This window comes from Rhinolophus hipposideros (genome assembly GCF_964194185.1).
Source record: "Rhinolophus hipposideros genome assembly, chromosome: 4".
In the NCBI taxonomy this organism is placed as follows: Eukaryota; Metazoa; Chordata; class Mammalia; order Chiroptera; family Rhinolophidae; genus Rhinolophus; species Rhinolophus hipposideros.
The window spans coordinates 28,852,372-28,871,166 of NC_138050.1; the positions used below are offsets into that span (position 1 = coordinate 28,852,372).

At 38.7% G+C, this 18,795-nt stretch overlaps 1 protein-coding gene across 2 annotated transcripts in view; it reads left to right on the forward strand.

Moving 5' to 3' along the window:
- The window catches only part of WWC2 (WW and C2 domain containing 2), a 163,753-nt gene that overhangs the window by 64,980 nt on the left and 79,978 nt on the right, over window positions 1–18,795 (forward strand). For both annotated transcript variants that reach the window (XM_081046341.1, XM_081046342.1), the window contains exons 2-3: window positions 9,726–9,835; window positions 18,100–18,303. In XM_081046341.1, the coding sequence (XP_080902467.1) occupies window positions 9,726–9,835; window positions 18,100–18,303 (314 nt within the window). The remainder of the gene's footprint in view (window positions 1–9,725; window positions 9,836–18,099; window positions 18,304–18,795) is intronic.

Genomic DNA, 18,795 nt, shown 5'->3' on the forward strand with positions numbered 1-18,795 from the left:
TTGATTGTATGCTGACTATGCATGAGGCGGGCATTGTGCTGGAGACAGAGAACCGAGCAGGGGCCGTGCGTTGGAGAAGCTCGTGGGCTAGTAGGAGAGACAACAGTGTGGTAAGACACCTGAGGGGGCTACTAAGTCTTTGTGGGGGTGTCCGGTGGGACAGGATTGAAGAACACTGTGTAAGAATAGAGTTCCTAGGTTAGATGGAATCCACAGTTGCATGGTTTTTTAACATTGCCAAATTGTTTCTTAAAGGATTGTATCAAGTTACAAAATCACCTGTGATAAATGAAAGTAACTGATCACCCACATCCGAACCAGAACTAAGTTTCATCATTATTAAGACAAAGCAAAACAAAACAAAATCTTGATACTCTAATAGGCTTAAAATTAAGCCTGATTATTGTTTCATTTAGCATTTCTTGTTATTTTAGTGAAGTTGAACATTTCCCCATATTTGTATTATTTTACTTCCTCTTGTAAAAAGATTCACTTGGAGTCTTGGAATTGTTATAACTTGTTAACTATTTTTAAAGAAACAATTTATTGAAGTGAAATTTACATGACACAAAATTAACCACTTTAAAGTAAACCATTCAGTGACATAATTTAGTGCATTCACAATGTTGTACAGCCACCACCTCTATCTAGGTAGTTCCAAAATGTTTCCATCACTCCAAATGCCGTTAAGCAGTTTCTCTCCATTTGATCCTCTTTCTACCCCCTGGCAACTATTGATCTACTTTCTGTCATCATGGATTTATCTATACTGGATATTTCATATAAACAGAATCATACCATATATGAGCCTTTGTGTCTGGCTTCTCTCACTGCAAGGTTTTGGAGGTTCATCCACATTGTAGCATGTATAGATACTTCATTTCTTTTATGGCTGAATATATTCCAGTGCATGTATATCCCACATTTGTTTATGATAGAGATTTCAACTGTTTCCATCTTTTGGCTATTCTGAATTCTGCTTCTATGAACATCTGTGTATATGTGATTGTTTGGTTACCTGTTCTCAGTTCTTTTAGGTATTGAAATTGCAGGATCATATAGTACTTCTGTGTTTAACTTTTTGAGGCACTACCAAACTGTTTTTACAGAAGCTGTACCATTTTACACTCTCACCAGCAATGTACAGGGTTCCTATTTTTCCACATCCTCATCAACACTTGTTATTTTCTGTTGTTTAGATTGTAGCCGTCCTCGTGGGTGTGAACTGGTACCTCATTGTGGTTTTGATTTGTGTTTCCTTGATGACTAATGTTGAGTACTTCTTACTATTTCATATAGAAGTGGGACAATGAAAGAAAATGAAAGGCTTGCATTTGAAGAACTTATTTTAAAATAATTTAAATGTCCTTTGAGGAAAAAAATGTTTACTTAAAATGAAATAAAGTTGCCCAAATCTGAGACTTACTAAGCCATTAATTTTGTCTAAACACTTCATAGTTTTTATAATAGAGCTGTTTCTGAAGTAGCTTTTGCCTCCAGTTTCATCTTTAAATTGAATTTGTTTTCCGTTTCTCCATTCCCTGGGTGGATAGGACTATCACTGGTGCCTTTTAACCAGTGGTTCTCAAAGTCTGATCCAGGAACCCACAGCAGCCTCTCTTGGGAACTTAGAAATGCAAATTCGTAGGCACCCACCCCTGATCTGCTGAGTCAGAGACCCTGGGGATGGGAACAGGAATCTGTTTTGTTGACCCTTTTGGATGAGTCACATGTACGCTTAGGTTTGGAAACCACTATTCTAAATCAACATTTTTCAGGCCAGTCTTGTCTTAAGGAGCTTGTCAGAGATGTAATATACAACTTTGGCTTTATTAGCACCAACTTTTTTTTTTAAGCTAAAATAGTCAGACAATATAAACAATTAAGTTGAATCATTTTCTAACTTCCTTCGTAAGAATCATATGTATAAATCATATAGTTTTACTTAGAAATTGCTATTCAATCTACAAATCACGTCAAAGAGATAAATATTTTTTAAAAGCTACTTTTGATCTTTGGTCAGATCTCTAAGGAATTAAGAATTGCATGTCCTTCGTATGTATTTTCCTTTTACCTGTGAGTGGACTTCATTTTTTACTGCTTCAGAGCCTCTATTGTGAAGGTCCAGGGTGTGGACGCCTCTGTAGCAGAGCATGTAGCCATTATTGCCCAAGAGTAGAGACGCTGACCATGGCTGCCGATCGGCTGTTTCCTGTTAAAGTCTAGGCACCCCCCCACCCCAACACACACACACATCCTGTCCCTCCAGAACTTTTTTTTCTTTATGTTTGAACATTTTTATTATATAATATTGAAAATAAAAGGTGTGTACATCTAATAACAGAGTTTCAACATACATGAAGCAAATCTGATAGACCTAAAAGAAAAAATAGACTTATTCACAATAGATTTGTCTATAATATCCATCACTATAGTTGCATATTTCAATACTCTTCTCTCACTAATTGATAGAAGTGATGCGAGGAGGATGGGGGGTGAAAAAGGTGAAGGGATTAAGTACAAACTGGCAGTAACAAAATAGTTACAGGGATGTAAAGTGTAGGGAATATAGTCAACAGTATTGCAATAACTATGTGTGGTGCCAGGTGGCTACTAGATTTTTTGGGGGGATCACTTCATAAGTTATATAAATGTCTAACCACTATGCTGTACACCTATAATATTGAATGTCAATTGTAATTGAAAAATAAAAAAATTTAGAAAAAGAAATGGACACAAAAACAGAAGGAATATACAAGACCTGAACAACACCATCAACCAAGTAAACACTCCACCTAACAAAATACTTATTCTTTTCAAATGCACATAGAACATTCACCAAGATAGACCATATGCAGTGTCACAAAACAAGTCTTTTGTTTTGTTTTGTTTTGAAAAATATAGTTATTTGTCATAAAAATATGTGTAGTAATATGTAATGGATTTTTTTTTACATTTCCACTGTCTCTATTCCTAATGCTCTACTCCAATTCTTGTAAGTATATGCATACATACATACACATATATATAAACTTGTAGTTGGCATTCATTATTGTTCAGCTTCAGGTGTACAGTGCAGTGATCAGGCATCTACATCATCCCTGAGGTGGTCTCCCAAATGGGACACGTGTCCATCAGATACCCTACAAAATCTTTACAACATTATCGATTACGTTCCCCAAATTAATTTTCAAAACCCTGTGGCCATCTTGTGGTTACCGACTGTTTTCTAATCCCCTCACCCCCTTATCGCCACCCCCCCACCTGCCCATCTAACAACCCTTAGTTTTTCCTCTTTGTCTCCAAAACTGTTTCTGATTAGTTCATTCACTTATTCTTTTCTTTAGATTCCATATATAAGTGAGATTATATGGTACTTGTCTTTCTCTGTCTGACTTCACTTAACATAATGTTCTCTAGGTCCATCCATGTTGTTGCAAATGATAAGATTTCTTTCTTCTTTATGGCTGAATAATACTCCATTGTATAAATGTACCACAGCTTCTTAATCCAGTCATCTACCGATGGGCATTTCAGTTGTTTCCATGTCTTGGCTATTGTGTAAAGTGCTGCAATAAACATAGGAGTGCATACAGATTTTTGAATTGGAGTTTGGGGTTTCTCCGGAGAGATACCTAGGAGTGGAATTACTGGATCATAGGGTAGTTCTATCTTCAGATTTTTGAGATACCTCCATACTGTTTTCCACAGTGGCTGCACTAATCTGCAATCCCACCAACAGTGCACAAGGGTTCCCTTTTCTCCACATCCACGCCAGCACTTGTTTGTTGATTTATTGATGATAGCCATTTTGACTGGGGTGAGATGACATCTCATTGTGGTTTTTATTTGCATTTCTCTGATGGTTAGTGAGGTTGAGCATTTCTTCATATGTCTGTTTGCCATCTGTATGTCTTTTTTAGAAAAATGTCTCTTCGTGTCCTCTGCCCATTTCTTAATTGGGTTGTTTGTTTTTTGGGAGTTGAGTTGAGTGAGTTTTTTATAAATTTGTGATACTAACCCCTTATCAGATATATCATTGGCAAATATCTTTTCTCATTCAATAGGATCCCTTTTTGTTTTATTGATGGTTTCCTTTGCTGTGAAAAAACTTTTTAGTTTGATGTAATCCCACATGTTTATTTTTTCTCTTACTTCCCTGGCGCGAGGGGATATATCAGTAAAAATCTTACTCCAGGTAATGTCCATGAAGTTTCTTCCTATATTTTCTTCTAGGAATTTTATGGTTTCAGATCTTACATTTAAGCCTTTAAGCCATTTTGAATTTATTTTTGTATATGGTGTAAGGAGGTGATCCAGCTTCATTTTTTTGCATGTGTCTGTCCATGTTTCCCAGCACCATTTATTGAATAGACTGTCTTTACCCCACCGTGCATTCTTGCTTCCATTGTCGTAGATTAAGTGGCCATATAGGCATGGATTTACTTCTGGACTCTCTATTCTGCCTCCAGAACTTTTTAAAGGGACCCCTTTCTTTCCACCTCTTCCAGAAATTGGTGGGTCGTCAAATCCAAGTAGTGTATCAGTAGTTAAATCCATGTGTTAGTTAACAGTAAGGATAGCTGTAGACAGCATAATAAACTTAATGGCTGGAAACTTACAAATGTTCACTGGGGAGAGAGGTATGTGTTGCGTAGTCACATGTTTATGTGATTACAAGTTAAGTCCCCCCGCCCTGCCGCACACAAGCTATTCAAATGGCGATAATAATTGTATCTCCTTTGCAGAGTTTTATGAGGATTTTACTTACACATTTACATATATACACACACATATACACATATATGTGTGTGTATATATATATATATATATGTATATATATATAAAACATCGTTCGTGGTAAGCATGCAGTAAATATTTTATAATATTAGTATAATTACTACATGTAAAAATTGATTTTTAAACATAGAATATCGTGAGCATTGACATTTTTGCAAATAACATATCTGGGTTCCTATACCAACAGCATAACCAGTATGCTTTTCTGAAGATGAAACACCCACAAATATTGCCTTTCAGAAGTATATTCGTAAAATAACCACAGAATTAGGTTAAGTGTCATTAGGAAGATTTGGATAGGGCCTCCTAAAAGTCATCCAGATTAAAAATTTCTAGGTTAGAATGAGTGAATGGTTAGGAAGTGAATGCCAAAAGAGGAGCCAGATGATGTGAGGAAAGACTTTAGGGTAGGTGGATTGAGTATATTTGTAGGATGAATGAGAAAAATAATTAGCCTTATGAGAGGAAATTAATACTTGATAGTTGATGGAGTGAGAATGCAAAATGGGGAGAGACAGGTGGGATTAAGGGCAGGAGAGGGGCAGGCTTTTGAGTGGAAGAAGAATAGACACGGTGAGAGTAACGGGTCATTTGGTTCTAGAAGAGCAGACTTGGAAACCAAGATCATTGTGTTCAAATATTTGCAAGCCGATCGTGTGGAAGAGGGATTAAACTAGTTTTCTTTGGCACCAAGGGATAAAGCTAGGACCAGTGGGTAAAAGCTATAGGAAGATCAGACTTAGGGCCAACATAACAGAGAATTGTACAAGAGAAACCAAGCAGGTGCAGAGATGGCATGAACTAAGTGTGAAGAAATGAGCCTGGCTAGACTACCTATTATGCTACTTACACACTAGCAGCTACAGAACAGAACATTGGACGAGTCATTGAAATCTTGGGCGGCAGCCCTCCTTGGCCCATTGCATGGGCTGGAGGCCTTCCCTGTCTGGCAGTCCTGCTATCTAATATTATTCCTTTTGAAACATTTAAGTGAATTTCCTCAAAGACATAGAACTAACCTTGTTACCCTCCTCTGAAGTGGTTTGTATAATTTCTCTTCAAAGCCATTTTCTTCTTGCTGCTACCTTTGACTCTCTCCTATTATTTTCCCTCTTTTTGTTCCTTTGCATTGCCGGTTTCCCTGGCTAGAATAGTGATGGAAACAGAAGTTGTTTTGAGGGGACTAATCAACCTCATTATAAATTCAAGTTCCTCAGAAAGATTTCTGGTATTTCCCCCTCTCTTTAAAATTCAAATTGTGAACCCCATCCTTCCTCCTTCCCTCTCCTCTCAGAACAATCGAGTAATATTGTGTGGGCTGATTCTGTAGTAGTCAGACAGTTGACAATGCGAACTCGGCTTTGAGCTAAGCTAAACAATGACAGGAGCAGATGCTACCAAGTAAAAATAACTGTTAAGACCTTTCACATTCATGTGAAACTATGCATTTGGGAAGCTTGAATTGTGGCAAGAGTTTTATTAACCTGAAAATGGTTTTCCCTGTTAAGTGCTTTTTCTCTTAGTGCAATTAGTAAACTCAGTTGCAATTAGTAGACTTAGTTTTTCTGCCTTGGTGCTTGGACACACACAGTACTCACCATCATCCAATTATGAAGAGTAAATGTGCGTGTGTCACCTCATGGCCTAGGACAGATACTCATGACGGGACAGTAAGTACTAAATGACAGACTGTGAAACACTGATACAGCACTCAGAAGGAGAGGAAATGCCACGCGAAGTTCAAGTTTTATGTGTAAACTTTGGCAAAGTGCTGCAGTAAATTGCCGTTTTCTTCCCATTAGTCATGGTGCGAGGAAGATGGTTTTTTAAGCAAAGAGTAATCCCTGGAATTTAGCATAAAGACTTGTTAATTTTAGGCCTTTTGTGCGATGTTGCTCCATTGTGGGAACCAACAGAAAACACACTCTATCATCCATTTTCACTTCCTTAACATCAAAGGAAGCTTGACTATTTCAGAGATTCCCTGTGTAGAACATGAGTTAAGAAATTTAGAAGCGAATTAACATTTCTGCTTACTGTATTTGTTCTAATTCATACTGTTTCTAACTTTGGAATACATCTGTTTTGTGTTACTGCTTAGTATATCACAGTGATATGTTCCCTCTCCCAGGACAGCAGCATAACTACGCGCATAATTTTGTTTGGTACCTGAGGTTATTCTATTTATATCTTACAATTTGGGTAAAATTAAATCCTAAAATTTTGAAATTTATAAATATGTATTTGATGGGTTTCCTTAATGTTAGAATGTGGAGAAAAGATATATATTTATCCAGATACAGAAAATAAAGTAGTAAGTTGATTTTTGAAGTGATGCTGCAAAGAAACTTTTATGTTGAACTTTCCAGGAATGGCAACATCTGAATTTTTAACTGAGTTCACAATTACATGTATCATGTAGATCTAATTCTAGTCTTAGAACAGTGACAGTTAATAAAATGCTTATTATCTGCTGAACAATTAATGGAAAAAACTGGATTACTTCCAAGCATAATCAAGTTACCCTAACTTGTAATTATAGCACAGGATCTGAAAGCTTTTGTGACTTCTGAGTCTAGGAGTATTAAATACTTTCATATCATATGCTTAAATCAGATCGTGTTGGTTTGGTGCCAGGATAAAACTTGTATAATATCTCTGTTTTGTCATTTAAATTTACCATTTCCATGTCTTCTTACTCTTCATTTCTTTAGGATGCGTGCACCTTTTAGACAGCATTGAGAAAGGAGTTGGGGAAAGAGAATCCTCAAACAGAATAGCATGCAAGATATCCTGGCACCGGGACTTTATCTAATCAGCTTTATTGCACTCGTCAAAGATCAGTCTTACATACAATGTATGGAGACAAGCCTATTCCTGTAGTTGGGGAATTTTTGATATAGTATCTAATTCCTTTGTCAAAAGAAAACTCAGTTTTCCTGGGTAGTTTATATAAGATTGAATTTGAGCACAACTAAGAGCTCCATTTTTGACCCAGATTGAGTTCAAATCGATTCCATGTTTACAAAGTAAATATGACAAGTTGCCATATTTGGGCACATCGCTTAACACATGAGAGATTTATTTCACTCATCCAATATTGAAGCTTACCGTTTGTCAGGCATTATACTGTTTAGTTCTCATTTAAACTTCATAACCCCACCCCTCATTTCAAAAATAGATTAGACAACGGGGTTTAAGGTTGCCAACCTGCCCTAGGAAGTAAGTGGCAAGTAATTGGCAGAACAGAGTGTGACCCAGGTCTCTTTGATCCCAAATTTCAAGCTCCTAACCTCTGAGCCAGTGGTTACGTGAAGAGCTTGATTCAACATACCTCGTGGGACCCTGGAGTTTCTGATTCTGTAGACCTACTGTGGGGCCCAAGCATTTGTTATTTCTAACTAGTCCTTACATGTCGATGCTGCTGGTTGTGAAGATGACCTGGAGAACCACTGTTCTGTCCTCTGCTGCCTGACTCAGTGCCTTTGGGGAACATAAGAGACAACTCATGTGCCGCGCTTGTATTAATCACTAGCATTTACTGAGTACTTACCATGTCCTAGATAGTGTTCTAAATTAATCCCTTTTTATCCTCCCAGTAATCGCAGGAAGCAGTTAAATTGCAGGGAGAGGCTAGGGAGTATGATCTCCAGTTAAAGAGAAGGAAGCTGAGGGCTAGAGAGGTGCTTCGCGAGGCGTCTCCCAGTGAGTCAGTGGCAGAGCTGGCTGTCCTTCTGTCAGCCGAACTGGTTTAGAAAGTCAGGGTCCCTGGAGCCATCTTCAGAAGCGGACTTCATGCTATGGGAGGGTTGAGAGAAAGGGAGACACTTCCTTCCTTTCACCCCTTGGTGTTTTATGTCCTTGGAGGAGGGCTATTGAAGGCTAGACAATAGCCCTCCTTTTTCATGTTGTTCTCCCAGCATTCTGAGGGTTGATGACACAATTTGTTATTCTGATGCATGATGTGATTTTGGAAGTTATCTGTATTTCTGTTTAGCTATGATATCATTGATATTCGTTTGCACGGATAGAAGGGATTCCAGGTGATTTCACATGCAGAAACTGGCTTGGTGGTGCCAGTGCATTAAATTAGAAGATACGTCAACTAATGCTGGCCACTCAACAACAGAGCATCACGAATCAGTAGTGTTAGCCTGCCTGTGGCTGCTCTGACAGCCAAGGAGAATCTCAAAAGCAAAAATAAAGGAAGTAACAGGGAAAATCAACCAGTAATTAAGTCTGAAACCTATACTCTGCTTAGGAAACTCATTTCCCCAATAGTTTAAAAGGAGAAAGAATAAGGCAGTTTCAAAAGGTGAGATCACATTGACATATAAATACTTGGTGTGTTTGGTTCCACTAAAATTTTTGTTGTGTGACTGTGATGTTCAAGATACTTAGAAAAATGTTTGTCTCTCAAGAATTCATAGCGGACCTCCCCACCGAGTGGTTGGTTCATTTGTGTAAGAGCATCCGACCTGAAGTGAGTGTGGCCTGATGTATGTCATGTCTCAGAGGCACTGAGAGGATGATTCAAATCCTGGGACAAATTTTCTTCCTAACAGGACGCTTTAGCTGTAGAGCTAAATAGAGCTAGATCGCAACCCTCCTTACTTTCAGCTTGGAGTTTCTTCCTGATTTAAGTTGGCCATATTTATTTATTGTATAAATTTGCCTGTGAGTCTTAAGCTGTGAATTTTCAAAAGGGTGTTAGGACATTGCTGCTTTTTTGAATGTTCGTCTCTGTATTTTATCCCTGTTGTTTTTTCTTTAAGGTTTAACAAAAAGGGGTGCAAACTCTACACACAATCAGGAACCAAAAGGAAATGCAGTCTGGACACTTAGCTTGTGGTTAGGGCGCTGAATTTTGACTTGTGTGGTTTGACGGAAAGAATCACCTGTGCATTTATTCTGGTCTGTTGTAGGTTAACGAAGCCCTTGTCGTTTGCTGACTGCGTTGGGGATGAGCTGCCATGGGGATGGGAAGCAGGGTTTGACCCTCAGATTGGTGTCTACTACATCGATCACATCAACAGTAAGTTTTCCTTTTTGGTAAAAGCAGCCGTAGCAGAAAAGTAATTCCCCCAAAGATAGAGTCACACAAAAGAGTAAACATTTTATAATGTGAATTTGTTTAACCCTCACTTTATCAGTGACTAATATTTCATTGAAATGCCCATTTTTGGAATTTGGGGCATGTGTGTAGAGTTGGGCTTAATGGGGGTGGGGGGCATAGAGAGAGATAAAGGCTTCTGGTCTGTCTGTCTGTCTGTCTGTCTGTCTGTCTGCCTCATAGGGAGTTAGTTTTCTTTGGCGTGAGTCTAGGAGCCTGTGGAGACCAGGAGCCATTTGGCTCCTCGTTCCATGACCCCTGCACCTTCAGATTGGGGTCCCTCTTGTCCTTGCCGTGGAAACAGGTGGGCAATGGCACAGCTGTGCGTGTTGATGGTGGGGTCGAGGGAAGGACCGATGCTCATCAGTAACTCTGGAAAAGGCAGCGGTGGCTGTGGAAAAGCCCTAAACGCTTGTCTTGTTTCTGTTTCCTGATTTCTTTGTGGTTGGAAGGGGAATACCTCTCAATCTAATAGATTTTAAATCTGTCACATTCCTGACCTGGTAAGGCTAGTAGTGCGTAGGATTACTGTGGCCATGTGCAACTCTGTGAAACACATATTTGAAGTATTTTCGTGTGTGTGTGTGTGTGTGTGTGTGTGTGTGTGTGTGTGTGTTATATTTAGTTCTCTATTACCCCTTTATAAATTTATTCAGATGGTCACATATAATATTAATATTCATTTTTCTTATTTTACTTAAACATAATTTTTTTGTTTTTATAGATTTTAAGAAATGCATAATTTATACTTACCTTAATTTCTCTTAGGTCTACAATACTGTTTAGTATCTTTAGGGATAATATCATTATAGGAAATTATTTTATTTAATGCTCATTTGCTAGTGATAGCTTGCAGCTGCCTTTGTGTAGGTATATGATAATGTTTTTGAGAGACACAACCCATATAAATAACTCTGAGAAATCTAAGAATGTTAAATATGTAAAGTATGTTCACATCACATATCAAATTTGTGAAAATATCCTTGCCCTGATTCCACTGGGGTCTTTCTTTACTGGGCAGATACTCGTTTCCTAGTCTCCTTCCCTGCCCTGCTCTGGCACTGGAGGACACTCCAGCTGTACCCTGTGCTTCCTGAACTTTCTGCCTTTCTTTGCATTTGTTGGTTCTACCCCCAGCTCTCTCAGCAACTGCAGTATCCTTCTAGGGGCTGCCTGCTCAGGCCTCACTGCTTCCCAAAGGCCGCCTCTGGCATCCAGCCCTCCGCCGTGCAGGTTCCTGCCCCCATTCTGAATTAGCTGCCCTGTCCAGGTATTTCTGTGGTACCAGGGACTTAGGAATTTTTAAAAATCACTTACATTCATTTAAATTATTTAGTTGCACATTTTCCTCTCTAAATTGTGAGCATCTTGTGGACACTGGTGGTGTCTTTATTTTTTTATCCTTGGGTACCTCGTATAATGATAAACTCTTAAATGTTACAAAGCAGAGCTTAATTGTTTAACTCACAGAGTAAAAGCTTTCTGTTTGTTTTTGAAGGAATTAAAATGCATTTCAGGTATAAATTATGCTTCAAAAAGCAACATTTTGAATATTTAAAAACTTGATTCTCAGTATAAAGTTTTAGGTCTACCATTTTGCTTTAGTGCAGTAATGGTATCCCAGCGGCCTGATGGATTTACTGTGCCCTAAAGTGCCCAAATTACCCACAGCAAGAAGTTTTCCCACTAAAAAGGACCTGGCCCATTATCTCATTAATCTTAAAGACATCCCTGTGAAGTAGTTTTGGGAGCAAATGGTATTATCTTCTCATAACAGCTGGTCCACACATATGTTGTATCTTGACATTGTATAGTTTCAGCATTATTTTCTCTTTATCTTAATAAAAAATGAAATAAAGAATGTTTGGCTGTTTAATACTATTTCTGTGTAACACTATTAAATATCTAGTAAAAGTAAAAGGTTTGACCTTGACAATGATAGTTGTATTAGGCCTTAAGTGTTTTATGATGGAATTCACCTTTTAGTGAGTGTGTATGTGGAGTGGGGGTACAGGTAGATATTGGCGGGGGAATGTTACCTATCCAGAGTTAATTGTGAAGTACAGTTCATAAGATTTTGATATTATCATTATAACTAGAAGTAAATCACTTTTCGACAGGGTCAGAATTATACCCTAATTTTTTGGTCTTTCCTGTAGTAATTGAGATCTCACTTATATATAATAAAATGCAGATTTTAAGTGTGTCTTTCAGTATAATCCTTTTAACTGCCACTCCAGTCAAGATACTGAATATGCCCATCACCCCAGTAGGTTCTTTCTGGCCTCTTTCCAGTCTCAGCCTCTCCACTGCTGCAAGTTCTGATTTCTGCCATCACAGTTTACTCTTACCTGTTCTAGAACTTCATATAAATTCGATTGTGTGAATAGAACCTTCACTCAACATATTTTTAAGGAATATACTACTGATACGCACAAGATCATAGATGAGTTTTTATTGTACACATCTAACAAAGGACCCATATCCAGAACATATAAACAACTCCTGAAAATCAACATTAAAAAGACAACCCAATTTAAAAGTGGGCAACAAACTTAAGACACTTCTTCAACTCTCTTCTCTTTCCCCATACTCTCTGGCTTCCATGGAGCCTCTTTTTCTGGTGTTCTTGTTAGTAAGCAGAGACCCTAGCCTCTCCACATCATTGAATACTTCCCATGACTGCGTATGCCTTAGGACAAAGTAGGGAGAAAGTGAGCCTGTAGTGGGCCGCCGCCACCACCACCGCCACCACCACCACTACTGCCTGCCGTGGGCTTGCGCATTTGTTCCTGGGGTTTCTCTGGGGTGGCCATGGAGCTCTCTCTTCCTCCTTGTGCTCTCACAAGGAAGAGTGGGTTTGATCTTGGAGCTTTTTTGTCTGCACCCTTTTGCAGTTCCAGAGGATACAGGAAATCCAAGACATATGGGAGGGATAAAACAATAACAAAATAGGAACTCACCGCCATATGACGATTCTGTGAGTTCTGCTTTCCTTCCACAATCCTCCTTGTTCTTACTTACTTTTTAGAGTCTTCCTTTGATTGTTTTACGTATTATGTCCTTGGTTTTCAGTTGTCATCAGTGGGAGAGATTGGGTGATGTGTACTTACTCCATATTACCCTGAACTCCAAACTCCTCTGTGTTAGCTTTGAAGCAACACGTGTTCAGGTTTGATGAAAATTCCTCAAGCGTATATGGTATTTTATATGGAGTTGTTTCCTTTAGAGGAAAGAAAATAAATTTGTGGCCCTCCTATTTCATTTGTCTTACTTCATCGTTTATTTTTTTCTAGGAGGATAAACTGTTAAGGCATTTTACACAGAAAAAATGTAGGTACTTTAAATACCCCAGCAAAACATACTATGGTGATAGTGACACTAAGAATTGTTAGTGTGTATCACTACTATGTGATAATTTACAAATTTTGTGTCGTCAAATTCAGGGACTCTTCAAGGTCACAGTCGTCCTTTTCTTCCACCTGAATGTAAACTTGCCTTTCTTCCTGAACCTCTTAACGTTGCTTACATCAGACTGTTCCTTCTTTCCTCATTTGCCTCGTATCCCTTTTGTGAGCCCCTTATGTCGTGTCATTCTCCAAAGGTGTGACCTCACCCTCATCCGCTGGCAGCTGTATCTACAACAGTATTTCCCTTTGCCATTACTATGCACATGACTTCTGTCTGTATTGCTGGCTCCGATTGTCCTAATATTTTGTCAAACATTTCTAGTTATAACAAACTGCTACCTATTTTGCTATCAAAACTTTAAAACAAACAAGTACAAAAGTGGATTCTTCAGTTTTCCTTTTGACTGTACTATCTTTTAAAACATTGTAGTCCTTATGGTTACTGAATTAAAAATTTTATAATCATCTTGTCAATTCCTGTTGATTTTTTCCTCTATAACATAATCTCAAATTTGCTCTTTTAGCCACTTTTCCACTGATGTTTTTCCTCATTCAGACCCTCATTACCCTGTACCTTTTGGTCCTTTCCCTTTAAAAACAAAACAAAACAAAAAAACTTTATAAAAGTAATAGATGTGCATGGGGAAAAATAGAAAATATAGGTAAATGAAGGAAGAAACAATTAAAAATTTCTCTGTTCACACAACCAGAGAGATCTAAGTATTCTAAACCTTTTAGTATATATTCTTACACACATACACGCACACGCACAGTTTTAAATATATTTTGTACTTCAAGTATGATTATATTACACATACTGTTTTCTTTCTTTATAAACTGCTGTTTTCACTTAATGTATAATCTTTCGTCAAAAAATCTTCTGCACAATTGTATCAACTTTTGATAGTAGAACCTCACATTTCTGTCAGATGATCTTCCTAAAATATAGCTAAGATCCTTCATGCCCTTGCTTAGCACCTTTCTGTGGCACACCATTGCTTACAAAATGAGTTGTGTAGTGATTAATCTGAGGTTAAGAAACCGTAGGCTAGTCCCTTTGGAGAACTGGCGGAAAAATGAGGAAGTACAATAGAATGTGGAGAGAACCATTCTCACACTAATAGAACAAAGGAGAACAAGGAGAAGCACCCTATCCATTCTGAAGGGTGTAGCTGGGCTTTAAGAGAAGGGTCTTTAAGTCAATACCCAAAGAATGAGTTAACCAGGCCTAGAGAACAAGGGTTTGGAGGGTTGGGAGAAGGAGAAATTTCCTGGAAGAAGGGAGACCACAAATAAGGCCAAAGGTCTGGAGAGGCCACAGAAAGCAGAGCTTGATGAAAGAAGGAAAAGAAATTCAGTGCAGCTGAAGGCTGGTGTGGATGGGGCCGGGGAAGAGGGCTGGAGAAGTAAACACGACTAGGTCCTGAAGGGCCTCTTGTCTGGAACCTTTCACAGCCCTTTTTAGTCACTGCCTATTCCATCGAACCTTACTTTTTTCAGCCAGAGGAAACCCCTATGTCTCTAAACTGCCATGGCACTAAACCATTCTCTTCTCAAGGCTCTGATCACTTTCTACTGCATAAAATAGTTGTGTTTTTGTTTTAATTCATGTGTCACAATTTCTTTTATATTTTATAAGTTCTTAGAAGGAGGGATTGTGCCTGCACATCTTGTTTCTCCTATCGCATGTGGTAGATGGTCAGTAATTGTAGAAGTAACAAACAGATAATAAGCATAGCAGGTCATTTCTAAAACGGAAGATAAGGAAAGTTGCTCATATTCATTTTATTCATCTTCCTGAGCACAGCAGGAAGAGTAGAAATATGCATGTAGACAGAAATAATATTCCTTTGAAGAGTCTGTTACCTTTCATGAAAAGCTCTTGTAACTCACAATGCGTTCTCTATAAAGTTTCACATCTATAAAACTGATAGAATGTGAATTCCTTGAGGTATGTGATGTTTTAACACTAAGTGCTATATTACTTCTTTCATATAGTAGATGACATGCAAATTATATTGCATTATAATACAATGATCTCCCAAGGCCACCAGGTCTTAAAGAAATACCCCATTTGTATAATACACTTTTTATATTTACATTTCATAAATATTCTTCACAAATCTATTCAGCAAATATAGCTGATGGAGATGAAGCGCAGTCCTGCTTTATGAAGCCTTCTGAGGTGCCATTGGGAACGCTCTTTTGTAGTCCATACTTGAATTGTGCAATATCTCGGAAATGTGACTATTTCCTGCTGAATCTCCTGTAGTGCATTTTATTTAAGCCAGTCTACTGGAGTGTTTCTGCTGATCTGTTCAAAACAAATGCTAGTAGTTTTATTATTATTATTATTATTATTATACTTTATTCATGTGTCAGTCATTGTTACTTTCAGTATGTTGGAACAATTTAACTGTTGACAGGTATTTTATTGAAAGTATGTCAGTTCCACCCTATGTGGGGAAATATGATTAGATAAAACCCCTAAAGATATTAAGAGAGAGAACCGGGAGTATTAATCTTACCATAACATTCCAAGTTTTTCATATACATTTTCAATTTGTATTATCTCTTTATTTGGTTAGTTTACTAGTTATATATCTCTATATAACAAGTTACCCCAAAACTTAGTGGCTTCAAATACAGTTATTATCTTAGGGTTTCTGGGGGTCACAAATCCAAGCAAGACTTAGCTATATCCTGTGTCTCAAGGACTTTGACAGCTTCCTTCAAGGGGTTAGCCAGGCTGCAGCCATCCATAGACGTGACTGGAGAAGGATCTGCTTCCAAACTCACTCATGTGGCTGTTGGCGCGGTTCAGTTCCTTGTTGGCTGCTGGCCAGTGGCCCGCCTCATTCCATGCCACATGGTCCTCTCCATAGGATGGCTTACAACATGGCAATTTGCTTCAATAGAGCAAAACAAGCCAAGAGCCAGGAAGAGAGACAGCGAGCGCAAGATGGCAGTCACAGCCTTTTATAGCCGAGTCTCAGGTGATGTCCTATCACTTAGTCTCTGTTGTGTTCATTAGAAACAAGTCAGGAGATCTAACTCATATTCAAGGGCGTGAATACTAGCAGGTGAGGATTATTGTGGGTCTACAGTTGGGAAAACTTTTTAAGATGATAAAGTTCTATTTGTTAGAGGGATGAGTTCTGGATTTTGAGCCAGGTTGCATTTGTGTGTGTGTGTGTGTGTGTGTGTGTGTGTGTGTAATAAATACATATATACATGAAATGAATATATATATGTACATGTATATAAAATGTGCTTGGACAACCAGACCTGAGTAACAATGAATATTTAAAACGGAGAAATTTAGGCTCCTGTTGGCTATCTCGGCCCATTCTTCATATTCCCCACGTGGCCCCGCTGCCCCGTAGGGATGACGACCTTGAAGATTCTTGGCTGGAGGGGCTGTCCATCCAGGGCTGTCCCCTCTTGCATCTCTTCTTTACACATTGATTCTAGCCTATTTTTCCCCACAACTAGAGGTATTCTTCCTTTGCATATTAAAATATTTACATCTTTACAAATGAGTGTTCAGAATACTTGCCACTTTAGAGGAAACACACTGGTTCCAGTGACTGGGGGCAGTGGTTGTGCTGTGTCTACCTGACCCAGGCCACTAGTCAGTCCACCAGGGCCTCTCTTGGCCCTACGGCCACCCAGGCTTCACAGCCTGAACCTCTTATCCCTAGAGACCAGACTGGACATCGGAACCCACCTGACCTCTAGAGATCCTTGTGGTCACATCATATCATTCTCTGGCTTTTGACTCACTGTAGCCCTTGGAGCCAACCAGAAATACCGAGATGGTCCACATTAAGGTTGAGATTCACATGCAAAGCATTTTGAAGACATTACATGCCACTAGACCTTCCAGCAAATTAATAAATTAATTTTCCTATCCTAATTTGTCAGGACAGGTTCTCATAGTCTTACAGTGGCCAGCCCATGGGACCTACCTGTTCTGATTGTACCTGAATTTAATGTATAGGGTGACTGAGCAATGACACAAAGTGGTCAGTGCCATCAAAAAAAGGTGTAGAACTTACAGTTCCCAAGAGAGGAGGGCACATCACACCACGCAGGGCCCCATGGGGAAGCACCCAGGTCAGTTAGGAGGCAGAGGAGTGGAGGAGAAGGCACAGGCCAGAGCCTTTATTGTGGTTTCCAAGGGAGGAGTGGGTGAGACATGGTAGGCAAGTCTGGACAAGTTTAGGATCATGGAGGAGGCAGTGTTCGATCTGTGGCAGAGCAAGGGTGCACATTCTCGGCTGCTCACAGGAATCACTTGAGGGGCTTTTAAACCTACCAGCACCTGGGTTCCACCCACAGAAACTCGCATTGGTTTGGGATTTGTTTTTGCTTTTTTTTTTTTTTTTTTTTAGAGCTCTCTAGATGATTCTGGTGTGCAGAAGTGCAGAACCAAGAACCGTGCCTTCAAACATTGTCTTCAAACTAGGACAAGTGTTGTTTGTTTGTTTGTTTTTAAATTTCTAACCCTCTATGGACTGACTGATATTTTTGTAAAATATAATAAAATTGAATTATTAGAAAAATAGGGGAAAAAAGAAATACAAACTGTAATCCCCAGTATTATTGTTAGAGTCAACAGATATACAATAACTGTATAAAAATTTCAAAATATTTACTCTTGATTTCTATACTTATTTGTTGTGGACATATAACAGAGTTCAGAGAATTTAAAGCTTAAATAATCCCTCCTAAATATAATTTAATTCTAAAAAATACCTAATGTATTTTCAGAAACCACACAGATTGAAGATCCAAGAAAACAATGGAGGGGGGAACAGGAGAAAATGCTCAAGGACTATCTCTCGGTGGCCCAGGATGCCCTCAGGACACAGAAGGAGCTGTACCACGTGAAGGAGCAAAGACTGGCTCTGGCCCTAGATGAATATGTACGATTAAATGATGCCTATAAGGAAAAGTCAAGTTCTCACACAAGCTGTAAGTACAGTTGGCTGTTCAGACTTCAGACTTGCGGACCAAATTGTAAATAATAGAACTTTTTTTTTTTTTTTTTTATGGAGTTTGTGTAGAGTTTCATTTTGGGTCCTATTCCTTCTTCTGCAGGAAGAATCCCTGAAAGCTATAGGGGTTGGGGAGGAGAACGTAGGCACACCCCAGATTTCTCAGTAAAACCCCTCGACCCCATTCCAGATCAAAGTCTCCTCATTTGGGAATTAGGTATCCCTTCTAGTTTGGCTCCTGCTTCTGCCTGATTGCCTTTTATTTATTTATTAGTTAATTTTTACCTTTTCAGATCAAGGCAAATAATTTAGCCCCTTTTGCTACTCTTGTTCGCTATCTGTAGTGAGCAGGGCCAGGAACTATTAGCTAGAGTGAAGTTTCTGTTGACCACCTGAGTTGATTTACTCCTCTCTCATCTTAAAACTTGATTATATGGATGGAGCTGGCTTTTAAAGAAGAAGCGATGAT